At 36.4% G+C, this 20957-nt stretch overlaps 2 protein-coding genes across 4 annotated transcripts; both read right to left on the bottom strand.

Annotated features, from left to right (window-relative positions):
- Positions 1-739: 739 nt before the first annotated feature.
- On the bottom strand, positions 740-7470 carry pdcd10b (programmed cell death 10b). The gene is made up of 8 exons (XM_056236437.1): positions 7329-7470; positions 6127-6290; positions 5362-5415; positions 5033-5150; positions 4738-4864; positions 2206-2284; positions 1353-1435; positions 740-1194 (listed from the first exon to the last, which is right to left on the bottom strand). The coding sequence occupies exons 2-8, from the start codon at positions 6214-6216 to the stop codon at positions 1113-1115; spliced, it is 633 nt and encodes a 210-aa protein (XP_056092412.1). The 5' UTR covers positions 6217-6290; positions 7329-7470; the 3' UTR covers positions 740-1112.
- Positions 7471-8225: 755 nt separating this feature from the next.
- On the bottom strand, positions 8226-19530 carry golim4b (golgi integral membrane protein 4b). Of its 3 annotated transcripts, none has more exons than XM_056236456.1 (13): positions 19037-19530; positions 18212-18286; positions 17993-18042; positions 17821-17874; positions 17557-17707; positions 17328-17410; positions 16039-16122; positions 11618-11951; positions 10419-10498; positions 9825-9947; positions 8989-9057; positions 8795-8884; positions 8226-8607 (listed from the first exon to the last, which is right to left on the bottom strand). In XM_056236456.1, exons 1-13 carry the CDS (start codon positions 19221-19223, stop codon positions 8593-8595), a joined length of 1395 nt encoding a protein of 464 aa, XP_056092431.1. In that variant the 5' UTR covers positions 19224-19530; the 3' UTR covers positions 8226-8592. The 3 variants fall into 3 exon arrangements, with proteins under 3 accessions (XP_056092431.1, XP_056092432.1, XP_056092429.1); XM_056236457.1 differs by having other exon boundaries at positions 8226-8598; positions 8797-8884; XM_056236454.1 differs by having other exon boundaries at positions 8227-8607; positions 8753-8884.
- Between the last annotated feature and the right edge of the window lie 1427 nt (positions 19531-20957).

Below are 20957 nucleotides of genomic sequence, written 5' to 3'. Positions count from 1 at the left end.
ATATAATCTAATATATTTTACATTACATTATACATTTTATATTATTGCAAAAGATTTTCACTTATGCTGTTCTTATTTCAGGATGCAAAGATTCCAGGGAAAAAAACAAAATCTAGGTTTCCACCAACAAAAAAAACAACTATTTTTTATCTGTTCTCAACATTAATAATAAGGAATGATTCTTGAGCACCATTTCAGAATGATTTACATGATTTTTCCATTTAGAATGATTTCTTAAGGATCATGTGAAGCAAGGGCTCCTGAAAATTGGCTGTCACCACAGAAATAAATTACATTTTAAAATATATTAAAGTAGAAAACAGTAAATGTAAATTTTTGTAATATTTCACAATATTAGTTTTTACTGTTTTAAATAAATGTAGCCATAGTGAACATTAGAGACTTCTTTCAAAAACATGAAATCTTACCAACCGAATACTTTTGAACAGTAATGTATGTTTGTACATAAAATCAAATACATGTGTTTAGGTTTCAAGTTTCAAAACGAATAGCATTATGAGCATCTTTCAGCCCAGGACACCCCCTTCTGTATCTCCTCAGACATTACAGAGCCCATTAAATATCCACTTAAACAGAAAGCCGAAGAGCTCTTCCATTAACTGTGCTTCTTAATGTACATTACAAAGCAGACTTCATAAAAGTCGTCTTTTTAACTTCCTTGCTGCATCTCGGGGATATATTAAGCGAATAAATTAAAAACCTCCCAAGACCAAGAATATTAAACATTTGGAAACTATTTATTGAACATTTATAACCAAATATCTGTTAAATACATCATTTATTCTTATTCTTTATGCCTGAATGACAAAGAATAGCAATATTTACACTTTGTATATGGAATGTTGCATGACACTTTAAGGCGCAAAGTCTTTTGGCTTTCATTTGATTGGAACAACAGTGAAAGAAAAAGGTAATGAAGAGTGAAAAATCATGATTTTTCAGCTAAGAGTAAATTAACATGTCTTGAACTCCTCATTTCAAGTTCCTACAAATGAGGCAAAAGTTTATAAATTAGACTTTCGAAAGACAAAAATCTTTGTATATTACACAAAACTGGCTCCACACTCCCGGACACATCACAGCTGCGTCTCCTAGGCGACGGTTTTGAAGGTCTGCAGTATCAAGTTCGTTTGGTGGATAAGCCTGTTGGCACTGATAAAGACGTTTATTGCCCTGCGGATGAGAAAGAGAAAAGTCAGTGCTCGGGACATCAAATGACCCATCATTTTCATTGAGAAATGCACTTTCATAGAAGATCTGTAAAACAGATGTCTGCTTGAAACATGAGCACTGCACTTTGAAAAAACATCCATCACTGTCTGCGTGCTTACTTTCCATCTTTGAAGTATGTTTTCAGCGTATCACTGAAGCTTTTGGAGTACTTCACGAACTCCTTCTTTTGGTGTTCAAGTGCCTGGGAAAAAAAAAAGTCTCAATATTAGATTTCATTTGAGTAAAGAAAAAAAAAAATCTCGGGGATATATTAAGCGAATAAATTAAAAACCTCCCAGTGCTTCGCTGGGATTATCATCCTTGCAAAATTAAATGCAAGGATGATAATATCTGAATTTTCACCAAGTTGAGCTCAATTGACAGCATGTTTATTATGCAAAAAAAAAAAGACAACCTTCATTCGCTTTACAAAGAATTTTTGGATGGTTTAAAAGCAGAAAATTGAAGCTTATAAAACCATTTACAAAGTTTATAGTTCGGATATAAAAACTGATGTCTACAGTAGTGTTCAAAATAGAGTAAATCTCCTTTTGAAAGTAACTTGACACTCCAAATAAGGATTGTGTCAATTACCAGTGGCGAGTCGGAGACAAGTGACTGTTAACAAATGTATTTGCCATTGAATCATTCAAAGAGATTCATTAAAAAAATGCTGATTCATCTAGTAATGAAATAAGTCTTTATGAGTGAGTCAATTCAAATGAAATATTTTTAAACATACTGCAGCAATTAACATTTTGTCAGAACCACTAGTAAATAATGTTTTTTTTTTGTTTAGTTAAGAATTGTGGGAGAAAAAAAATAGTGATTCTCAATTTATCCAGAATTGTGCAGCTCTACAATCAACATTACGAGCTGTGAGTTGAGCTTGTATTAAACCCAAAATATATTTTAAAAAACATCCCAACTTGCTTGTGCAACTTGCTTTTCTGTGAAATAAGAAATACTTACCCTGCGATTCTGATACTGATATTTCTTAAACACATTGTTGACTGTGTCCAGCAGCTCCTTTATAGCACTGGCGATGTCTCTGTGGAAATCAGCGAGAGGTCAGGAGTGATGAATACATTTATGAACAGCGAAGCACTGACTCAGCAGTCAGGCAGTGGAGAATGGCAAGATAATAGAGGTGAGCCCCATTAAAATGTCTACAAATCTTTCACGTTTGAACATCTCCTGAGGTCTATGTATCCATGTTATTGTCAGCTATGTGAGATTGCTTAGTCGATTAATTGCTGGCTGATTGCTTGATTAAAACTAAACCACTAGACTTTATGCAAGACTATAAGAGGGGAAAATCTATAGGCTCCAAACGATTTCGACTGCAGTTATTGCGTGACCATTACTCTAGTTTGTAGTAAGTAAGTTCAACATAAGTATTCATTTAGCGGTCCTCTTTTATCCCAAATGACTTACAGGACAATCCCCCTGGAGCGACCGGAGGTTAAGGGTCATGCTGATTACTGGGCCAGCTGTACGTAAGTTACAACTTAGTGCCCCTTTATGTCAAAACTTGACTAAGTTACAACTTATGCACTACTAAATACTTCTGCATTGCACCAATGCACTTAGATGAAACAGAACTCTACGTACAAACTAAATATTTACAGAAACCTCGACCACGAGTAACCGTTAGAATAAAGCAGCAGACTGACTGAATTGCATCCATAAGCTAGTTTACCAGACAGATATGCCAATGTTGACATCTACACTTGCTTACATTTTAAGAAAGAGAACATGTGAATAAATTACTTTGTTAGCGGCTCTTCTGTATTTATTTATTAATCCTTATCCATTTAAATACAGTTTCTGGGTGTTCTTTACATATAAAAATACCTATTATGTTATTCATGATTAGTATTATATTTGAATGGGAAATCATTTTTATTGTTAGTTATGTGAGGCAAAGTAAGTTAGAATCAAGGATAAACTGCATTTCAACAACTTCTGCTCACGTATTTGAAAACTGCTATTGGATCATTGGTGGTGCGTAATATTATGCGGCTATGCATTAAGGCCGTGCCCGTGACACACCAAGCCTATGTCAAAGAACTAGCAGTCGGTGAAAGCTGACAGTGTTGTCGCCTTGCGTTGACTGCGTCTGGGCCAAAAAGCTGCGATTGAACACACCGCAAAGACCGCAGCCGACTGCCAACTAGCATGAGCGTTAGGAAATTATGGTCTACACATCATCAGGTATCAGTCTATTTTTGTCATTCAAAAAGAGAAACCGAAACTAGGACTGCAGATATACATACCGTAAACAAAGCAGTGCTTGCTTACCATTTTAAATATCAATTATGTTGATAATTTTCTCGCGCTCTATTCTCCGACTAAAGCCGACATGTGGAACACGCTTGCTGACCGAATGGAACAAATGGTGCAACATAATAAAGTAGAGTTAGTTACAAACTAGCTAGTAGTTACTAAGCCTCTAGTGTGGACTTTAGGTTCCAGTTTAATGGCGCTTTTCCACTACACAGTACCAGCTCGCCTCGGCTCGGCTCGGCTCGACTCGACTCGACTCGACTCGCCTTTGTTTGGTTTTCCACTGTGTAAAAGTTGTAACTGTACCTGCTTTCGGGTACTTTTTTTCGTACCACCTCCGGCGAGGTTCTAAGCGAGCTGAGGCGAGCTAAGCCGATACTAAAATGTGACGTGAAAACAATGCCGACTGCTGATTGGTCACAGAGAATTTGCGTCATCATTGCACGCGCCAGATGGAGTATCCAGAATAACCCCGCAATTTTTAAATAGTTTGGCCAGAGATAGTTACTAAACTTACTACTATTATTATGGATACTCGGAAGAATACGCCGTGGTCAAATGAGGAGGTGCAGACGTTCCTTTGTTTGGTTGCCGAAGAGAGGATCCAGCGAGAGCTTGATGGGGCAATGAGGAACGAAATGCGTCGCTATGACGACCGGGTACTATTTGTGGCGGTACTTTCTGCAATGGAAAACGGAGCGAAAAGCGAGCCGAGTCGAGGCGAGTCGAGTCGAGCTGGTACTGGTAATGGAAAAGCGCCATAAGTAGGAACTTAAAAATGGCTGGTGCAACCATATCCAGATCTTTAACACTATGCCATCAAGGTTAAAGGGATAGTTCAACCAAAAATGAAAATTCTGTCATCATTTACTCACCTTCATGTCATTCCAAACCTGTAAGACTTTCCTTTATCTTCAGAACACAAATGAAGATATTTTTAATGCTAGCTTTCTGTCCCTCCGTTGACAGCTACACAACTACCATTTTGACACTTCAAAAAGTTAATAAAGAGATTGTAAAAGTAATCCATATGACTCGTGCGGTTTAGTCCAAATTTTCTGAAGAGACTAGATCGCTTTAAATGATCAACAGATTGAATTTAGGCTTTTATTAACATAAAAACAGTCAATAATGAGTTTATTTATTGAGTAAATAATGACAGAATTTTCATTTTTGGGTGAACTAACCCTTTAAGACAAGGGACAGGATCCTCACTTTATGGTCTGTAGGAAGCGCACTCTGTCGTTGATCTCGTCTGGGATTTTACTCAGGATATGTTTGAGGGCTCGTGCTTTCTCGTTCAGGTCCTGGAATTCCTGCTCTGGTCTTTCAATCATATACTCTGTGAAATATGAGTCAGAAACAAACCTTCTTAGGTTCAGATACTGCAACAAGTGCACTTTGATATTTACTGGAAAAACAAAGAGACTTTGATGGCCAATCATAACTTGTGTTACTGCAAGAAAGATCCAGATATAGGGATTGTACTAGAGGCAAATGACTTGCTTACCCTCCACATCATCTGCAGCCATGCGCAGTAGTGACTCTGTGAAGTTGATCTCCACGTTCTTCTTCTCCAGTATCTTCATGATGATATCCTGAGTGAGCCCTGGGTTCTCTTTCTCTGCCTTTAGAGGGTGGCATTGATTAAAGAGCATTAAACTCACATTAGTAAACCTCACATTATGTTAAGCATGAAATTAATCTTTTTTTTCTTTTCTTTTTTTTTACAAATACATCATCACAAGGCTCAGATGAAATGGATAACATGTCAAAAAAATAAATACTGTACTATCAGCATCTGCCAGCTGATAAATGGACACTTTCATGAAGTCTTACTTTGATAAATGCTGCCCTCAATGTCTGTGCCGCTGACAGGTTTATCCTCTCCAACTGTCATAATATAAAAGTCAAAATCTGACCAGCAATTCATATTCACATACTTTATTATAATACATCAACTACTGAAAGTTACACTACTGTCCAAAAGTTTGGGGTCAGTAAGATTTTTCTAAAAGTAATTTATACTTTTATTCACCAAGGACACATTCAATTGATCAAAACTGACAGTAAAGACATGTATAAAGTCGATTCAAATATAATGTTAATTTAAAATAAGTGCTGTTTTTTCACATTCCTATTCATCAAAGAACCATGGGGGGTGGGGGGCCGGGGGTTATTTTTTTTAGATAATTACATAATTAATAATATAAAATGGTTTCTTGCACCAAATCAGCATTAGAATGATTCCTGAAGGATCATGTGACACTGAAGACTGAAACTTTGCCACAACAGGAATAAATTACATTTAAAAAATAAATTAAAATAGAAAACTACAATGATATTTCACAATATGCTCTTTTCACTGTATTTTATTATCAAATAATTGCAGTCTTTCAAAAATAATCAATCTTTCCGACCCAAAACGTTTAAACAAACCAAATGCAGTTAACAGCATGTAAAATGTTTTTTTTTTTTTTTTTTTACAAGTCAGATAAATGAAGTAAATCAAAAAAACATAGCATATATACAAACAGCACGGTTTCTTTTTTTTGGCCAATAAACACTGCATATTGGCTTATACTGAAGTGTAAATGTAAATACCTCATTGAAGACTGGATACATGACTGCATATAATGTCATAGAGACTATTGAATTTGTCTCAGCTTCATTCTTCATCTCTTCCATTGTCATCCTCAATGGAGGCCCACCACAGGTAAAAATGGGCAGTTGAGCCACACAACTCACTCACAGTTCTCTCAAGCGCACTACAACGTTTAGAAGGAATATACTGGATTAATGGATATGTTCCAAGAATGTATTCCCAAATAATAACAATCAATAGTACTTTACATATAGCATAGTAAAAATGTTTGATAATTTAGCAATGACAGAACCATTTTTTAAGAACACTTTGATTTCAAGGAAAAGAGACCAGGGCAATTGTAACACCCCCAAACTGAAAAAAAGAGTGATTGTTTCATTTGGCAAGAAATGTTCTACATTTAAAGGAACATTATTTCATTAAAAATAGTTTATCTAGTTAAAGATTGTCCTTATACGCTGAACAATAATTTTTTTTTTATTACACTACCACTTGGACTTTTGCTTTAAACACATTATGTATGACAATTAAAAGAATACATAATAAATTAAGTAGTAGCCTAACTATATTGATACTTGGTGTGTTCAAAAGATGCAATTAATATCGCTCTGACTTAATGAAATCTCGTTGAAATCACTATTATAATAAAGTCACTCAATTTGAATATTTTAACGACATTAATAGTGCCACATAATGCTTTACACCAAACGATAGCAGTTAGATAGACATCAAATATTTATTTGGTATTTGGGGGGGGATTCTGCTATGGTCTTCCTCTATAATTAAACTTCACACGTGACAGCAGAGCCTCACCTACAGCACATAATATCGACGTTATCGGACATAATCTAACGTTAGTCACCTTATTATTAGTCAAGAAAACAGCCTAGAAAGTCGATGCTAGTGAAACTATGGTTAATTACATATCCATTGTAATGGACGGGTTAGCAGGTTGTGTAGCAAATGTTTTCTAGGCTCTTTATTATTGAACTATCCCTCGGGTTCATATCGATTCAGTTTGGTTGTTTTTAAACCGTCAAAGCCAAATCTAACAGACCTCATTCTTGATTTTAGAATTAGCTAGCAGCCTAGCTTTCATAGCTAGAGAGTAGCCGGCTGGCTATCAAAGTTAGCAGACAGAGCTGCTCATCTCGACGTCTGTAGACTTATAATATGACCACAACAGTGCCAACTGAAATACCTGCTCTCGTCTTCACCAGCACGTCCCACAGCGGAGAGATAAGTACAAAAGGCTTCCTAGACGCTTAGCTAGAAAAATGTAGCTGTGTTTGTTTTTTCAACTTCGGAAGTCGGAAGTTTTCTGCGTGAGCTGTGAGAAAGGTGACGACTTCCGTCTCCTCCTGACCAACCAGACTGCACGATCTATGGGCGTTTAAGCTTTTCTCATATTTTATTTTGAATGTAATGTAAAATATTGTTTAAAATATTTTTTATTTTAGAACAATAAACATACAGGAATTGATCTGCATAAAAGTACAGATTTATAATAATTATATGGGCAGAAGAGGAGTAAAAAATAAATAAAAGAAAAAAAGGTGACCATGACTAAAATAACCACATTAATCATAATAAAACACACACACACACACACACACAATATATATATATATATATATATATATTAAAATAAAAATATATATATTTGCTATTTATCTAAATTTAAGTAATTTTGTCTTCACATATTCAAATTAATTAAGGTTCCTACTGAGAAGCCTAAAACATTCCATATAATTTTAAATGATAATAATAGAATACTATTACAGAGCTCATGTATAGCTTTAATATTTAATATTATTATGCTTGACAGAGAAAGTCCAGATGTGCAAGATCTCAGATGAAAGTAATATGCAAGACAAAAAGTACAAATAGTAAAAAGAAACCTTTGAAAAGCATAAAAACATTTACAGTTAGTATTTTCTCCCCCCCCCCACTACTTGTTTGATGTAACTCCTATCTCTTACTACATTACTACTAAGTAAAAGATAACTGAAAATTAATTTGAAAATATTTATTTTAACCCATATTTAAAAAAAACTCAAGTACAGAACTTAAAAATAAATAATAATTGCCTATAAGAAATCATTTAAATATTCTGACATAAGGACTGTTTACTTTAGTTTTTATTCACCAGGGTGCCAGTTCATATCGCCTTAGTAAGATCAAGAAGATACAATGCTTTGATTATTTTTAAATGCTGAACAAATCCTTGTACTTGAAAGTACAAGGCACTTGCACAAGTAGTCACTTTAATAAAAAAAAAAGTGCTCACAGTTGTTGCACTTCAGTTTTCTGCCAGTGGAGAGCCATTCAGTAGACACTAGAAGCAGTCATGTTCATATCTCATGCTTTTGATTGCTTTCCTTAAGGTCTTCTTCATCTTCTTTTTATCACTGTTTCTTGGAAGCTCTCCTGCTTGGCATCGGTTTCTGCTTCTGGGTTTTCATTCAGTTATTAAGGCCCTGAAACAATTAATTATTTTATGACATTTAAAATCTTCTGTTCTTGAAATCCACTATTTAGCCTGTCTTACATTATAGTGCATGTGCATTCTAAATACAACATTGTTATGCATTGCAAGAACAAAGTGAAAATTCTTTCACTCACTAATTGATTGATAGGAAAAGACTTCTTAAGCATTTGGCTGACCCGTGCTCCATTACGTTCACTGTAGGGATCTTCTTCTCTCTCTTCATCCTCTGCTCTCTTCTGTCTGTCATGCACTGAGTCATCAAGAGTCTAATGGATGTTGCAGTGGGGATGATGGGAACAAGTCATTTTTCATGTACCATTTTGTATCAGTTCCTCAGCACACCAGTCCATCAATGCCTGTATTCCCTCACCTCATCCTCTACATCGTCCTCATATTGCTCATCCGGCTGGTCCTTTTGCGGCTCTGGATTGCCTGCCACCTATTGATGATATAGTGCATCAGTAATCTGCTTATCATTCCATACCAGTGGGTTTACTTCTTCTGCTGGCAAGTGCCAACTACTAACAGCAACTTTGTCAACAGGTTTACAGGTTTATAAAATTATATTAAAAATAAAGCATTAAAACTAAAATCAATATGTACAGTATGAAAATGGATGGTAATTTTAAGATTTGCTAAAAGTTATTTATAAGTGTGTGTTAGATGACGGCAGGAGTTAATCTTAATGTAAAAATAGAAATGATACAAACTTCCATTCTAAAGTTTGGGGTCGGTAAGATTTTTTTATGTTTTTGAAATAAGTCCCTCATGTTCACCAAGGCTGCCTTTAAAATACAGCTATAAAAACAGTAATACTATATAAATATTATTACAATTTCAAATAACTCTTTTCTATTTTTTTTTTAAACGTAATTTATTCCTGTGATGGCAAAGCTAAATGTTCATCATTACTCCAGTCTTCAGTCACATGATCCTTCAGAAATCATGCAAAGCATTTCTTATAATCATCATCAATGTTGAAAACAGTTGTGCTATCTAATATTTTTGTGGAAAGCCTGATAGATTTTTTCAGGATTCTTTGTCGAATAGAAAGTTCAAAATAACAAATATATATTTTTCTATTAAATATATTTTGATCCTTGCTGAATAGAAGTATTTCTTTAATTCCTTAAAAAAAGTCCATAAAAGACTTTATTCCATGAATAATTGAAGATGAGCTTGTCTATACCCTTCTTGTAAACTCACCACAAGCTGCTCATCCACTTCAGGCCTGATCTTGTACTCAGTTTCTTCCTCTGCCTCTTCAAATTCATCTTCGTTCTGGTTGTTGGCCTCATTCTCAATGTTCATGTTTTTTTCTCCTAGGTCCTGTTCAAAGGAGCAATTTTAAGAGAGAATAAGTCATTAATAGAAATCTTAAACTTCAAATGATGTAATTTCCTGTGATAAAACTTTAAATAAATTGTAATTTGCACTTCAAAGTCAAATATTTGAGCTTTTCAAGAAATAATACAGAGAAAGTACAGCCATAGTGTTTCCACCACACTGCCTTGATGTTATTGAATAATTCATTTACGACTCTGCATGCAATTTGTCTACATTCATGCAGTGTGTAAGTGGTCCAAATCTTTTTTTTTCTGCATGTGACACAGATCTAATTTCTGAACAGCATCAACACATTGATCTTTTTAAATCTGATTTGGGCCACTTTAATGTCCGATTATGCCATTCTTACTGCAAAGACACTCAGTGCAGAGGAAAATTTGCAAATGCAGATCCAAAAAAGACAGAGACATTACTGTATACATAATAACACACACACTGCATTATCATACACACCTTGTTATGCTTTTGAGTGTCCTCTACATCTTTTGCATCTTCTCGTCCAGCCATAACATGATGTGATTGCACAGCATTTCCTGTATTTCAAGAGAAATCAAAACTAGCAACGTACTGTGTGTGTGTGTGTATATATATATATATATATTTAACGGTATACTTTAAAGGGTTAGTTCACCCAAAAATGAAAATTATGTCATTAATGACTCACCCTCATGTCGTTCCAAGCCCATAAGACCTCCGTTCATCTTTGGAACAGTTTAAGATATTTTAGATTTAGTCCGAGAGCTTTCTGTCCCTCCATTGAAAATGTATGTACGGTATACTGTCCTTGTCCAGAAAGGAAATAAAGACATCATCAAAGTAGTCCATGTCACATTAGTGGGTTAGTTAGAATGTTTTGAAGCATCGAAAATACATTTTGGTCCAAAAATAACAAAAACTACGACTTTATTCAGCATTGTATTCTCTTCCGGTTCTGTTGTCAAGCCCCGTTCACGAGTCCGCAGTGACGCTGATGACGTAAGACGCTGCTGACGTGTATCTGGTGCGCCCGAGCTTCGTTTACAGGCTGAGGGAGACGCACGCTGTAAACAAAACAATCTTCGCAAACATGTCTAAGGATTTCGACACAGAGGAAGACTTGCATTTTTTTGCCCAGCCATATTTATTTGGACCCAAATACACGGACGCACCAGATACACGTCAGCAGCGTCTTACGTCAGCAGCGTCTTACGTAAGCAGCGTCACTGAAGCGGATTGACAACAGAACCAGAAGAGAATACAATGCTGAATAAAGTCGTTATTTTTGGACCAAAATTTATTTTCGATGCTTCAAAACATTCTAACTAACCCACTGATGTCACATGGACTACTTTGATGATGTCTTAATGTCCTTTCTGGACAAGGACAGTATACCGCACATACATTTTCAATGGAGGGACAGAAAGCTCTCGGACTAAATCTAAAACATCTTAAACTGTGTTCCGAATCATTAAGTCATTAATGACATAATTTTCATTTTTGGGTGAACTAACCCTTTAATGGGTTATTAATTGTTGTTTTTGTTTTCCAGTCTCAGCTATACAACTGCAACTTGTTTGCACTTTAGATTTTTTTTGTGCTAGAACCAATAGCTTCATAAAATACAGTAGTATCAGAAAAGGCCAATACCTGCCACAAAAAATATCCTTCCTTACCAGCAATAACTGTATCCAAAGCCTCAAAGTGTACTTTGGTTCTGTGAAGTGGCTCTGTCTGTGTCTGTTTCTCTGGGCTTTGGCTTAGCGTGTTGCGAGGGTTAATGCCCAGCTCTTCTGGGTTTGATAAGGAATGTTCCAGCACTGCCTTTCCCCCCTTATCCTCTCCTCCTCTATCCTTTGATGTGCTTCTCTCCTCTTTCTTGCCGTTTCCCTCAGCAAAAATATCAATTTTCCGAGGCTGCTTCATTGCCACTTTGGTCACATTGTTATTTTCAATCTCCAACACACCTTGAGGGGATAACCCTTTTCCATTTTCCTCATATCCTTCCACCTGTAAAGGAGAAACATCCGTATGACCAAAGTGTGGTGTGGCCTGATGATAAGACACTTGCATTAGCCACAGTCACACATTTACATTATTAAGTTACATGAGTCATCTCATACTGAAGTTGACAAACTAGCCCAAATGGCCTTTGAATATATACTTTAGCTGCAGTAGGAAGTGAGAATAATTTCAAAAAAGGATTAAGACTTAATCCATTTGTGACCTGAGAGTGTGAACAGCACACATTCATGTCAACAGTAGACTACTCCATAGCCTTTCTTAAAAATAAAAGGAAAGAAAAGCCAAATAATGAATGAGGGAGTCTTTTAACGTTGTATGTTGCATTCCCATCTGTACCTGACTGGGCATATTTTCCAGCTCCTCATTTAGGCGTTCTACTGTCTCCAGTATATAGCTGTGGGTAGCAAATTTATCAATTTTTGCTGCTTGGCCTGCACTGGAGGCTTTATTGCAATTCTCTTTTAATCGCGTCAGCTCTTCCACCTGAAGCTTCATTCAAATATTGGATTAGGATGGAATTAAACATTTCTGATGTGATACTTTGTGATGCATGGACTGGGTAATGAAAGTTAAATAGTATGAGACCTGACGCTATGAGAGAAAGATGCTAACTCAGCAGTACAGAGATAATTCAAAACGTCAATTAAATAAACTACCCAGGAGAAAATGTACTGAACTTATAATGCAAGATAGCCGCATGTTATATATTCTAACCTTCATAAATAATTTTAATAAAAAAATTGAGAATGATTTTTTTTTTTCATATTACATGATGCTACTGAAGAGATAATACCTGCAATGTAAGGTGAGGAAGAGTAATTTAAGTAGTTTAAATGTTAGAATGTGGCACATTATATCCAGTCAGACATAATGACAGTATTAAAATGTTAATGGCATGCAAACATACATCACTCACACAGGGTCAACTGTCAGGGAGGAAACACATCGGTAGTATTTACAGCTTGAACCTGTGGCCTGAGGCATAGAAAAAGATGAACCATAATATGAGACTTCAGACATGCACAAAGACATTGCTAGACAGGAGTTTCAAATCCGTCTGCACATTTCATCCGCTGTCTTTGTAGGGTGAGATGGCATAAAATGAGATGAGAACATTAGTAGGTTCAAAGGTTTTGGCTCAGTAATATATATATATATATATATATATATATATACACTCACCGGCCACTTTATTAGGTACACCTGTCCAACTGCTCGTTAACACTTAATTTCTAAGCAGCCAATCACATGGCGGCAACTCAGTGCATTTAGGCATGTAGACATGGTCAAGACAATCTCCTGCAGTTCAAACCGAGCATCAGTATGGGGAAGAAAGGTGATTTGAGTGACTTTGAACGTGGCATGATTGTTGGTGCCAGAAGGGCTGGTCTGAGTATTTCAGAAACTGCTAATCTACTGGGATTTTCACGCACAACCATCTCTAGGGTTTACAGAGAATGGTCCGAAAAAGAAAAAACATCCAGTGAGCGGCAGTTCTGTGGGCGGAAATGCCTTGTTGATGCCAGAGGTCAGAGGAGAATGGCCAGACTGGTTCGAGCTGATAGAAGGGCAACAGTGACTGAAATAACCACTCGTTACAACCGAGGTATGCAGCAAAGCATTTGTGAAGCCACAACACGCACAACCTTGAGGCGGATGGGCTACAACAGCAGAAGACTCCACCGGGTACCTCTCATCTCCACTACAAATAGGAAAAAGAGGCTACAATTTGCAAGAGCTCACCAAAATTGAACAGTTGAAGACTGGAAAAATGTTGCCTGGTCTGATGAGTCTCGATTTCTGTTGAGACATTCAGATGTTAGAGTCAGAATTTGGCGTAAACAGAATGAGAACATGGAACCATCATGCCTTGTTACCACTGTGCAGGCTGGTGGTGGTGGTGTAATGGTGTGGGGGATGTTTTCCTGGCACACTTTAGGCCCCTTAGTGCCAATTGGGCATCGTTTAAATGCCACGGCCTACCTGAGCATTGTTTCTGACCATGTCCATCCCTTTATGGCCACCATGTACCCATCCTCTGATGGCTACTTCCACCATGTCACAAAGCTCTAATCATTTCAAATTGGTTTCTTGAACATGACAATGAGTTCACTGTACTAAAATGGCCTCCACAGTCACCAGATCTCAACCCAATAGAGCATCTTTGGGATGTGGTGGAACGGGAGATTCGCATCATGGATGTGCAGCCGACAAATCTGCGGCAACTGTGTGATGCCATCATGTCAATATGGACCAAACTCCCTGAGGAATGCTTCCAGCACCTTGTTGAATCTATGCCACGAAGAATTGAGGCAGTTCTGAAGGCAAAAGGGGGTCCAACCCGTTACTAGCATGGGGTACCTAATAAAGTGGCCGGTGAGTGTATATATATATATATATATATATACACACACTACCGTTCAAAAGTTTGGGGTCAGTGAGAATTTTATTTTTATTTTTTGGAGGAAAGAAATCAATACTTTTATTTATCAAGGACAGTAAAGACATTTATAATGTTACAAAAGATTCTATTTCAAACAAATGCTGTTCTTTTGAACTTCCTATTCATCAAAGAATCCTAAAAAAAAAAAAAAAAAAAACTGTACAACTGACAGACCAACAACTGTTTCAACATTGATAATAATAATAAATGTTTCTTGAGCATCAAATCCTCATATTATACTGATTTGTGAAGGATCATTTGACACTGAAGACACTGACACTGGTGATGCTGAAAATTCAGCTTTGATCACAGGAATAAATTACACTTTACTATATATTCACACAGAAAACAGCTGATTTACACTGGAATAATATTTAATACTATAACTGATTTTTGTTGTATTTTTAATCAAATAAGCGCAGCCATGGTTAGCAGAAGAGAATTCTTTTAAAAGTATTTAAAATCGTACTGACCCCAAACTTTTGAACGGTAGTGTATATATATACTTTTAATACAGCAAGGATGCATTACATTGATTAAAAGTGACAGTGAAGACTTTTTCATTGTTACAAAACGTCAAATAAATAATGTTCTTTTGAACTTTCTATCCATCAAAGAATCCCCAAAAATGTATCACTGTTTCCACAAAAATATTAGGCTGTTTCAACATAAATAATAAGAAATGTTTCTTGAGCAGCAAATCAGCATATTAGAATGATTTCTGAAGGATCACAGGAATAAATTACATTTTAAAATACAACAAAATAGAAAACTGTTATTTTAAATTGTAATCATATTTCACAATATTACTGCTTTTCTGTATTTTTTATCAAATAAATGTAGCCTTAGTGTGCATAAGAAAATTCTTTCAAAAAAATCTTACCAACCTTTACTGACCAAAAATCTTTACCAAACCGCATTTGAACAGTAGTGTATTTAGTCTAGCTTGATAACAGTCAGCAAATACAAGTTCTGTCATGAAACTCTAGATGGCGCAGGCTGATATGTCCTTAACTATTACCTTAACTATTCTCTTTATGGCACAGCTGATTGGTTCTTGCTGTATCAGTAGCCAATGAGCTTGCTGCTCAACCTTCAAATACTTGGTCAGCATTTGGTGTAGCAATTGCAATGTGCTTTCAAAAACCCTCCATCTTTCCCAGCTCCACCTGTATAGATCTGCTACGGGTAATGCATGTATACTATATTGAACAGCAGCAGCATCTCTTACTTGCTCACAGCAGTGTGTAGTTAATGTATTGGCATCAGCAAGCCCTTATTTGGGCCGCAGCAGCAGCAGCAATAACCAACAGCAGCGACAGCGTAGCAGATCAAGACCAAACATATCAACATTGTCATATCTGTTACCATGCCAAAGTTGTCATGACAGAACTTTTATTGCTTTCTTACATTAATAGCAATCAGTATACATTAAGTGTTAAGAATTAGTATTAGGAAAGCCATTATTTTGGAATGCAATTTCGAAATCCAATTATTCTTTTATTTGCCGATTTGTTCTTGTATTTGTTTAAAACGTTGCAGCATGCAGTAGCAGAAGGGTGTACTTCAAGCAATATATCTAGAATAGGTTCTGGCAAACTTATAGTAGTAGTCATGACTCTTTGTTACCTGAGCTGCAACAAGTGCATTTTTATGGTCTTCTAATGTGAGTGTGAGATGATCTTTTGAAGCTTGCAGGTTCTTGTGCTGTTCCTGAAATGGTGAATGGTGTAATTTCAATATGTCCATCTTGAATATTAGGAGTAGTACACACAGAAATAGAGATGTTTGGTCTTGATGACAATTTGTAGGGCAACCCATAAGCTAATTTGCCATGGCTTCCCTCTGGAATTAAAGGGGTCCTGTTATGCCCTTTTACGAAGTAATTTGTTTTTGAGGTGTACTAGAATATGTTTTCATGCTTGATTGTTCAAAAAACGCATTCTTTTTAACATATTTGACATTATTACAGCACCTCTCTCCCCAGTCTGGCTCGAACATGCAGATTTCGACAAAGCCCCTCCTCCCAAAATACGAAATGTGCTGTGATTGGTTAGCTGGCCTAGTGTGTTGTGATTGGCACCACTTACCGCGTGTTAGTAAAATGTCCCACCCCTCTATAACTGTGAGTTCTTCTCTAGTGTAAATATGAATAAGGATAGAATCAATTTCAAACCAATTCGAGCCCAATTCAGACCCTGACAATGTTATTGAAGAAGAGGATTTCACAGGACGTTTCAGAGTGGTATGTTTTTTGTAATTTTCTTATACATAATATAGATACGTTGTTATTCACCATTTAATTGTCATATTTGTCGGAAAACTAAGATAATACAAATAGTAATCGATCACAAAAACATGGTTAATTTTCCTACGGGGAGGTGAACCGTCTTACAAAAGCGAGAGCTTACAAAATCAACAGAAAACCAGCTCTTCTCTATAAAATGTGCAGCACACAGATAAACCTTGGGGTTATAATGTTCAGGAACAGTGTTTAAAATAAATTAACCACAAGTTTGTGAGCCTTACACGGTCTTCTCTAATGCAGCTCAACCAGGCCTCATCCCGTTTTTTTGCGTATTCCGTGGACGCTGATTATTTAAATTAGTAACATCAGATCCGGAAAAAGCGCGTTGTAGTCCAAACAAGCCGATCGTTGTACTTCTTGAAAAGGAGATTTTGTTAAATAAAATATCTCCTTTTGGAGTGGACTTTGAGCTTTGTAACCTTGCAGATCTTTTTTATGCTCAAACAGCAACATTACACACTAACTAAAGTTGAAAAAGTGGAATAGCATAGTAGGACCCCTTTAAGGTTTAGAACTACAAACTGAATAGCAATATTATTCATGCGAATTCAAGCTCCCTTTAAACCATAATCACATAATGTATCCCAGAATCCTTTGTAGTTTCTCTGACCTGCACATCAAGTAACTGTGTGTAGATGTCCTGATGAGCTTTCCGCAGCTGTCTGTTCTCCTCGCGGAGGTTGTACACATTCTCTAAAAGTAGGAAAACAGGTGATGAAAGACTCTACAAAATGTGTATGGTCAGGTCAGGTGCATTTTATATGGATGGAAATGGATTTGGTCTGAGCCTTAAATCTGATGACTCTGAATACAAGAATAAGAGTAGCACTCTGGCTTACCTTTCAGTCTGGATATTTCAACCTCCTTCTCTCTCTGCAGGTTGTCTATTTCCAGCCTGTGCTCATCCAGCACACGTTCATGATCCTGCCCTTGATTCTGGTGCTTCTCTTGAAGTTCATAGTATTGCATCTTTAAGTCTTCATGCTGGGACTGATTAGTTGTATGCAAAAGAAGTCGATATCCAAAAAAATTATTATTCTGTTAATTATTCCATAACTTACAGAATTACTTTTTAAGAACTCCCATTATGAATGTCATCTCACCTTCAGTATTTGGTGCTCTGTCTGCAGAGCATTCAGTCGATAGGTTGAATCTTGCTGTTAGGTCGAACAAAACTGCAAGTTATTATGCATCCACAAAAGCTGAAACGGCTCTTTCAGCTCTATCATGTTTACACATCATTTAGCAATCAAAACACCATACGCTTTAAATTACCTTTTCTTTGTTGAGGGCCTTCTGTGATTCCCGCTTAAACACAAGGAAATCTATGATGTATTGACAATCAATAGAGGCTTTTAAAAACAAACATGAAGCACACTGCATTCAGCACAACCTGGACTCATTATCTATCATCATCATTATCAAATCGCATACAGATTAAGTGGCTTGTGTGAATCAGTAAATCAATTATTGTGCAAATGAACAGGACATTACCCTCCTCAGCCTTCTTATGCTCGAGTCTCTCTTTCTGGAGGGATTTCTCTAGTTTAGAATGATGCTCATATACCACTGAAAAGAGAGAGAACAATATATTTTTTATTGTGATATTATTAATCAAGTTATTTTACTCCATAACCATTACTGTAATGCAAAAATCTCATTCTCAATTGTGAAACATGAAAAATAAAGAATAATAATTATGGATAAATTATTTGTTTTAGTTATACATCATACTAGCATTATTGTACTGCCTTTAATTAAATACAGCAAAACTGTATTTCTTACTGTAATAGATTAATAACAAATAATGAGAAAACTTTAGAGGGTTAAAGTGGACTTAACTGTCCTGCAAATCATTTCCCAATGCACAATATATTTCATTATTGTTTTGGGCTGAAATGTGATCTGGACATTTCTGGACAGGTTTCATAACATTCGCCAGATATATTATGAACACTGTAATCTGGCACAGCGAGGTGAAAATTCTCAGTGTAGTGTTATCCATGTTTGTCAAAGGACTCCATTCAAAAGCTTAAAAGACAGAAAGCATTGCCATCGAATGAAAGCTAACAAGTATTCTCAAGGAATGTTGTTCACAAGAAAAGCTTGATGCTGTTCTGATGCGTGCCATCTAACGTTACTCCTTTATTATGTGCCAACTATTATGATTGGATAAGAGAAATTAACAAACAGGCCAAAACATTTTGAATAGAAATCTCCGGAGGCATGCAGCACATATCTCAAAACAATCATGTAAGCCCTAATCAAACATCTAATACACAGTGCATTCACTGTAGGATCTTTTCATAAATTTTCTACCGTGCAGCTGCGCAGAAAGTGACTCTTGATGCTGCTGGTACTTCAGAGCCGTCGCCTCAGTCTTTTTCAGCTCTTTATGCATCTCATATGAGACCATGAAGGCGCACAACGTCCCGCAAACGAAGATGAGAAGTAGGAAAGACTGAAATATTCTTCTCTGTCGTCTCGAACAAATTCCTTTCCCCATCTTTTCCTCCTCTTCTTGAGTAGACGGTAAAGACTATGTGCCATCCGATTCTTCAGTAACGTAAACGTTTAGGAGAGCCACAATGATCCGTCTGTTTATTTTTTTCCCCTTGCGATGCTGTGCCTTTAATGGACGCACCAGTTACTTTCTCGTATACCCTACTTTTTAAGTTAGCTCTAATTATAGGCTACTTATCCCTTACGGAAAAAAGTCCGACTAATGAATATGAATTGGCTTTTTCAAAACTTTCATACGTGTCATTCAGAAAGGACTGTCATTACAGTCAGTTTGTTCTCGCCAACTCCTCCCTTTTGAGTACAGTGCCACCCAGAGGCCAATGCCTACACATTCAACATTTACACAGGTCCGAAGACTACAAAATATATAGATTAAGAAACCAAACGATGACGTAGTGGTCTTATAAAAGAGTGCTTTCTCACCTATGGCCGCAAATATATATTATGTTTTTCTGAAAGTCATTAGCCTACCATCTATACCACACTGTAATTTCCACCACACTTCAGATTGTGTTGTGTAACTTAATAGCGTTTTATGGAGATTAAATAAAATACAATTTTAACATTGCTGGAATTAATGTAAATGTATAATGTATACTACAACTATTTTATTGCTATGGCTAATTCCTAGCATTTTATGTAAAAACTATTATAGTCTCACTTTTGGCATAATTTGACAAAATTACATATTTTTAATTACACACGATGAAGATTCTGTTATCGTCTTATTATATAGATTTTCTAATTTCTGGCTGCAATAAATTAATTAAATTAAATTAAATGAGTAGGCTACATGAAAATCAGATGAAAAGCTTCCATGGATGTATAAACTGAAACAAGAAGAGACCAGTTTTGTCATTTAACTTTTAACATGTTTGCAAATCAAACCAGATGTTTGTCACAGTGGCCTTTCACATCATCTGCATCTTTCTTTGATATATATGTCTGAGTTGTGCAGCTGTGAAATTGTCCATCTAGCGATGGATAGTGCTTTGCAGTCCTTTGTCTCACTGATCACGACTATACTGGATGTTTTGGAACAAGTGGGACTGGGGTCAGGAGGAGAAGCCCACTCCACAGAGAAGAGTTCAGGAGCAGAGGAGCTTTTAAACGGCTGATCCGCCGACCTGGCAGGCGCACTGTGAATAGACGAGAGCTATGGATGCCATCTATTGCAAAAATAGCTGAGTCTTCTCGCTTTAGCAGTGAATCCAGGTCTGATGCAACCTCTTTCCAGTTTCCTGTTGTTATGGGATCATGAGGATGTCGATTAGAGAGCCAGTTAGATGTGATGTACCCACTGCGTAAGATCTACTTTTTACTCTTACCTGTGAAGTTCATGAGCTCAAAACCTCAGACTACAACTTTACACAGGTGTGCAAATAAAATCTAGATATAAATTAAATCAGTTACAACTCATTGTAACTAAAATCACCAGTTAACAGCATCTCCTGGAGAGATGAACGGCAGATCAGTATTTGATCACCGACTTGTTATTGTCACACAGATCCTGAAAGCTTCCTGTCTGTGGGATGAATTTGATCATTCATAATGTTATCTTTTATTATTTCAGGTGTTTCAGAGTACATATGCAGGTAAATTGCAATTATCTTGCATCTGTATTTTTTGTCACGTCTCTTTAGAGTTTTATAGTGTGAATGCAGTGTAAAACATGTCTTTCATTAAAAAAGATCTTGGCTCATGGATCTGTCCTGTG

Source organism: Rhinichthys klamathensis, unplaced genomic scaffold (assembly GCF_029890125.1).
Source record: "Rhinichthys klamathensis goyatoka isolate OS25496 unplaced genomic scaffold, OSU_Roscu_1.1 h1tg000446l_1, whole genome shotgun sequence".
Classification (NCBI taxonomy): domain Eukaryota; kingdom Metazoa; phylum Chordata; class Actinopteri; order Cypriniformes; family Leuciscidae; genus Rhinichthys; species Rhinichthys klamathensis.
The sequence above is the reverse complement of the archived record's forward strand: the minus strand, read 5'-3'. Positions and strand labels throughout refer to the sequence as shown.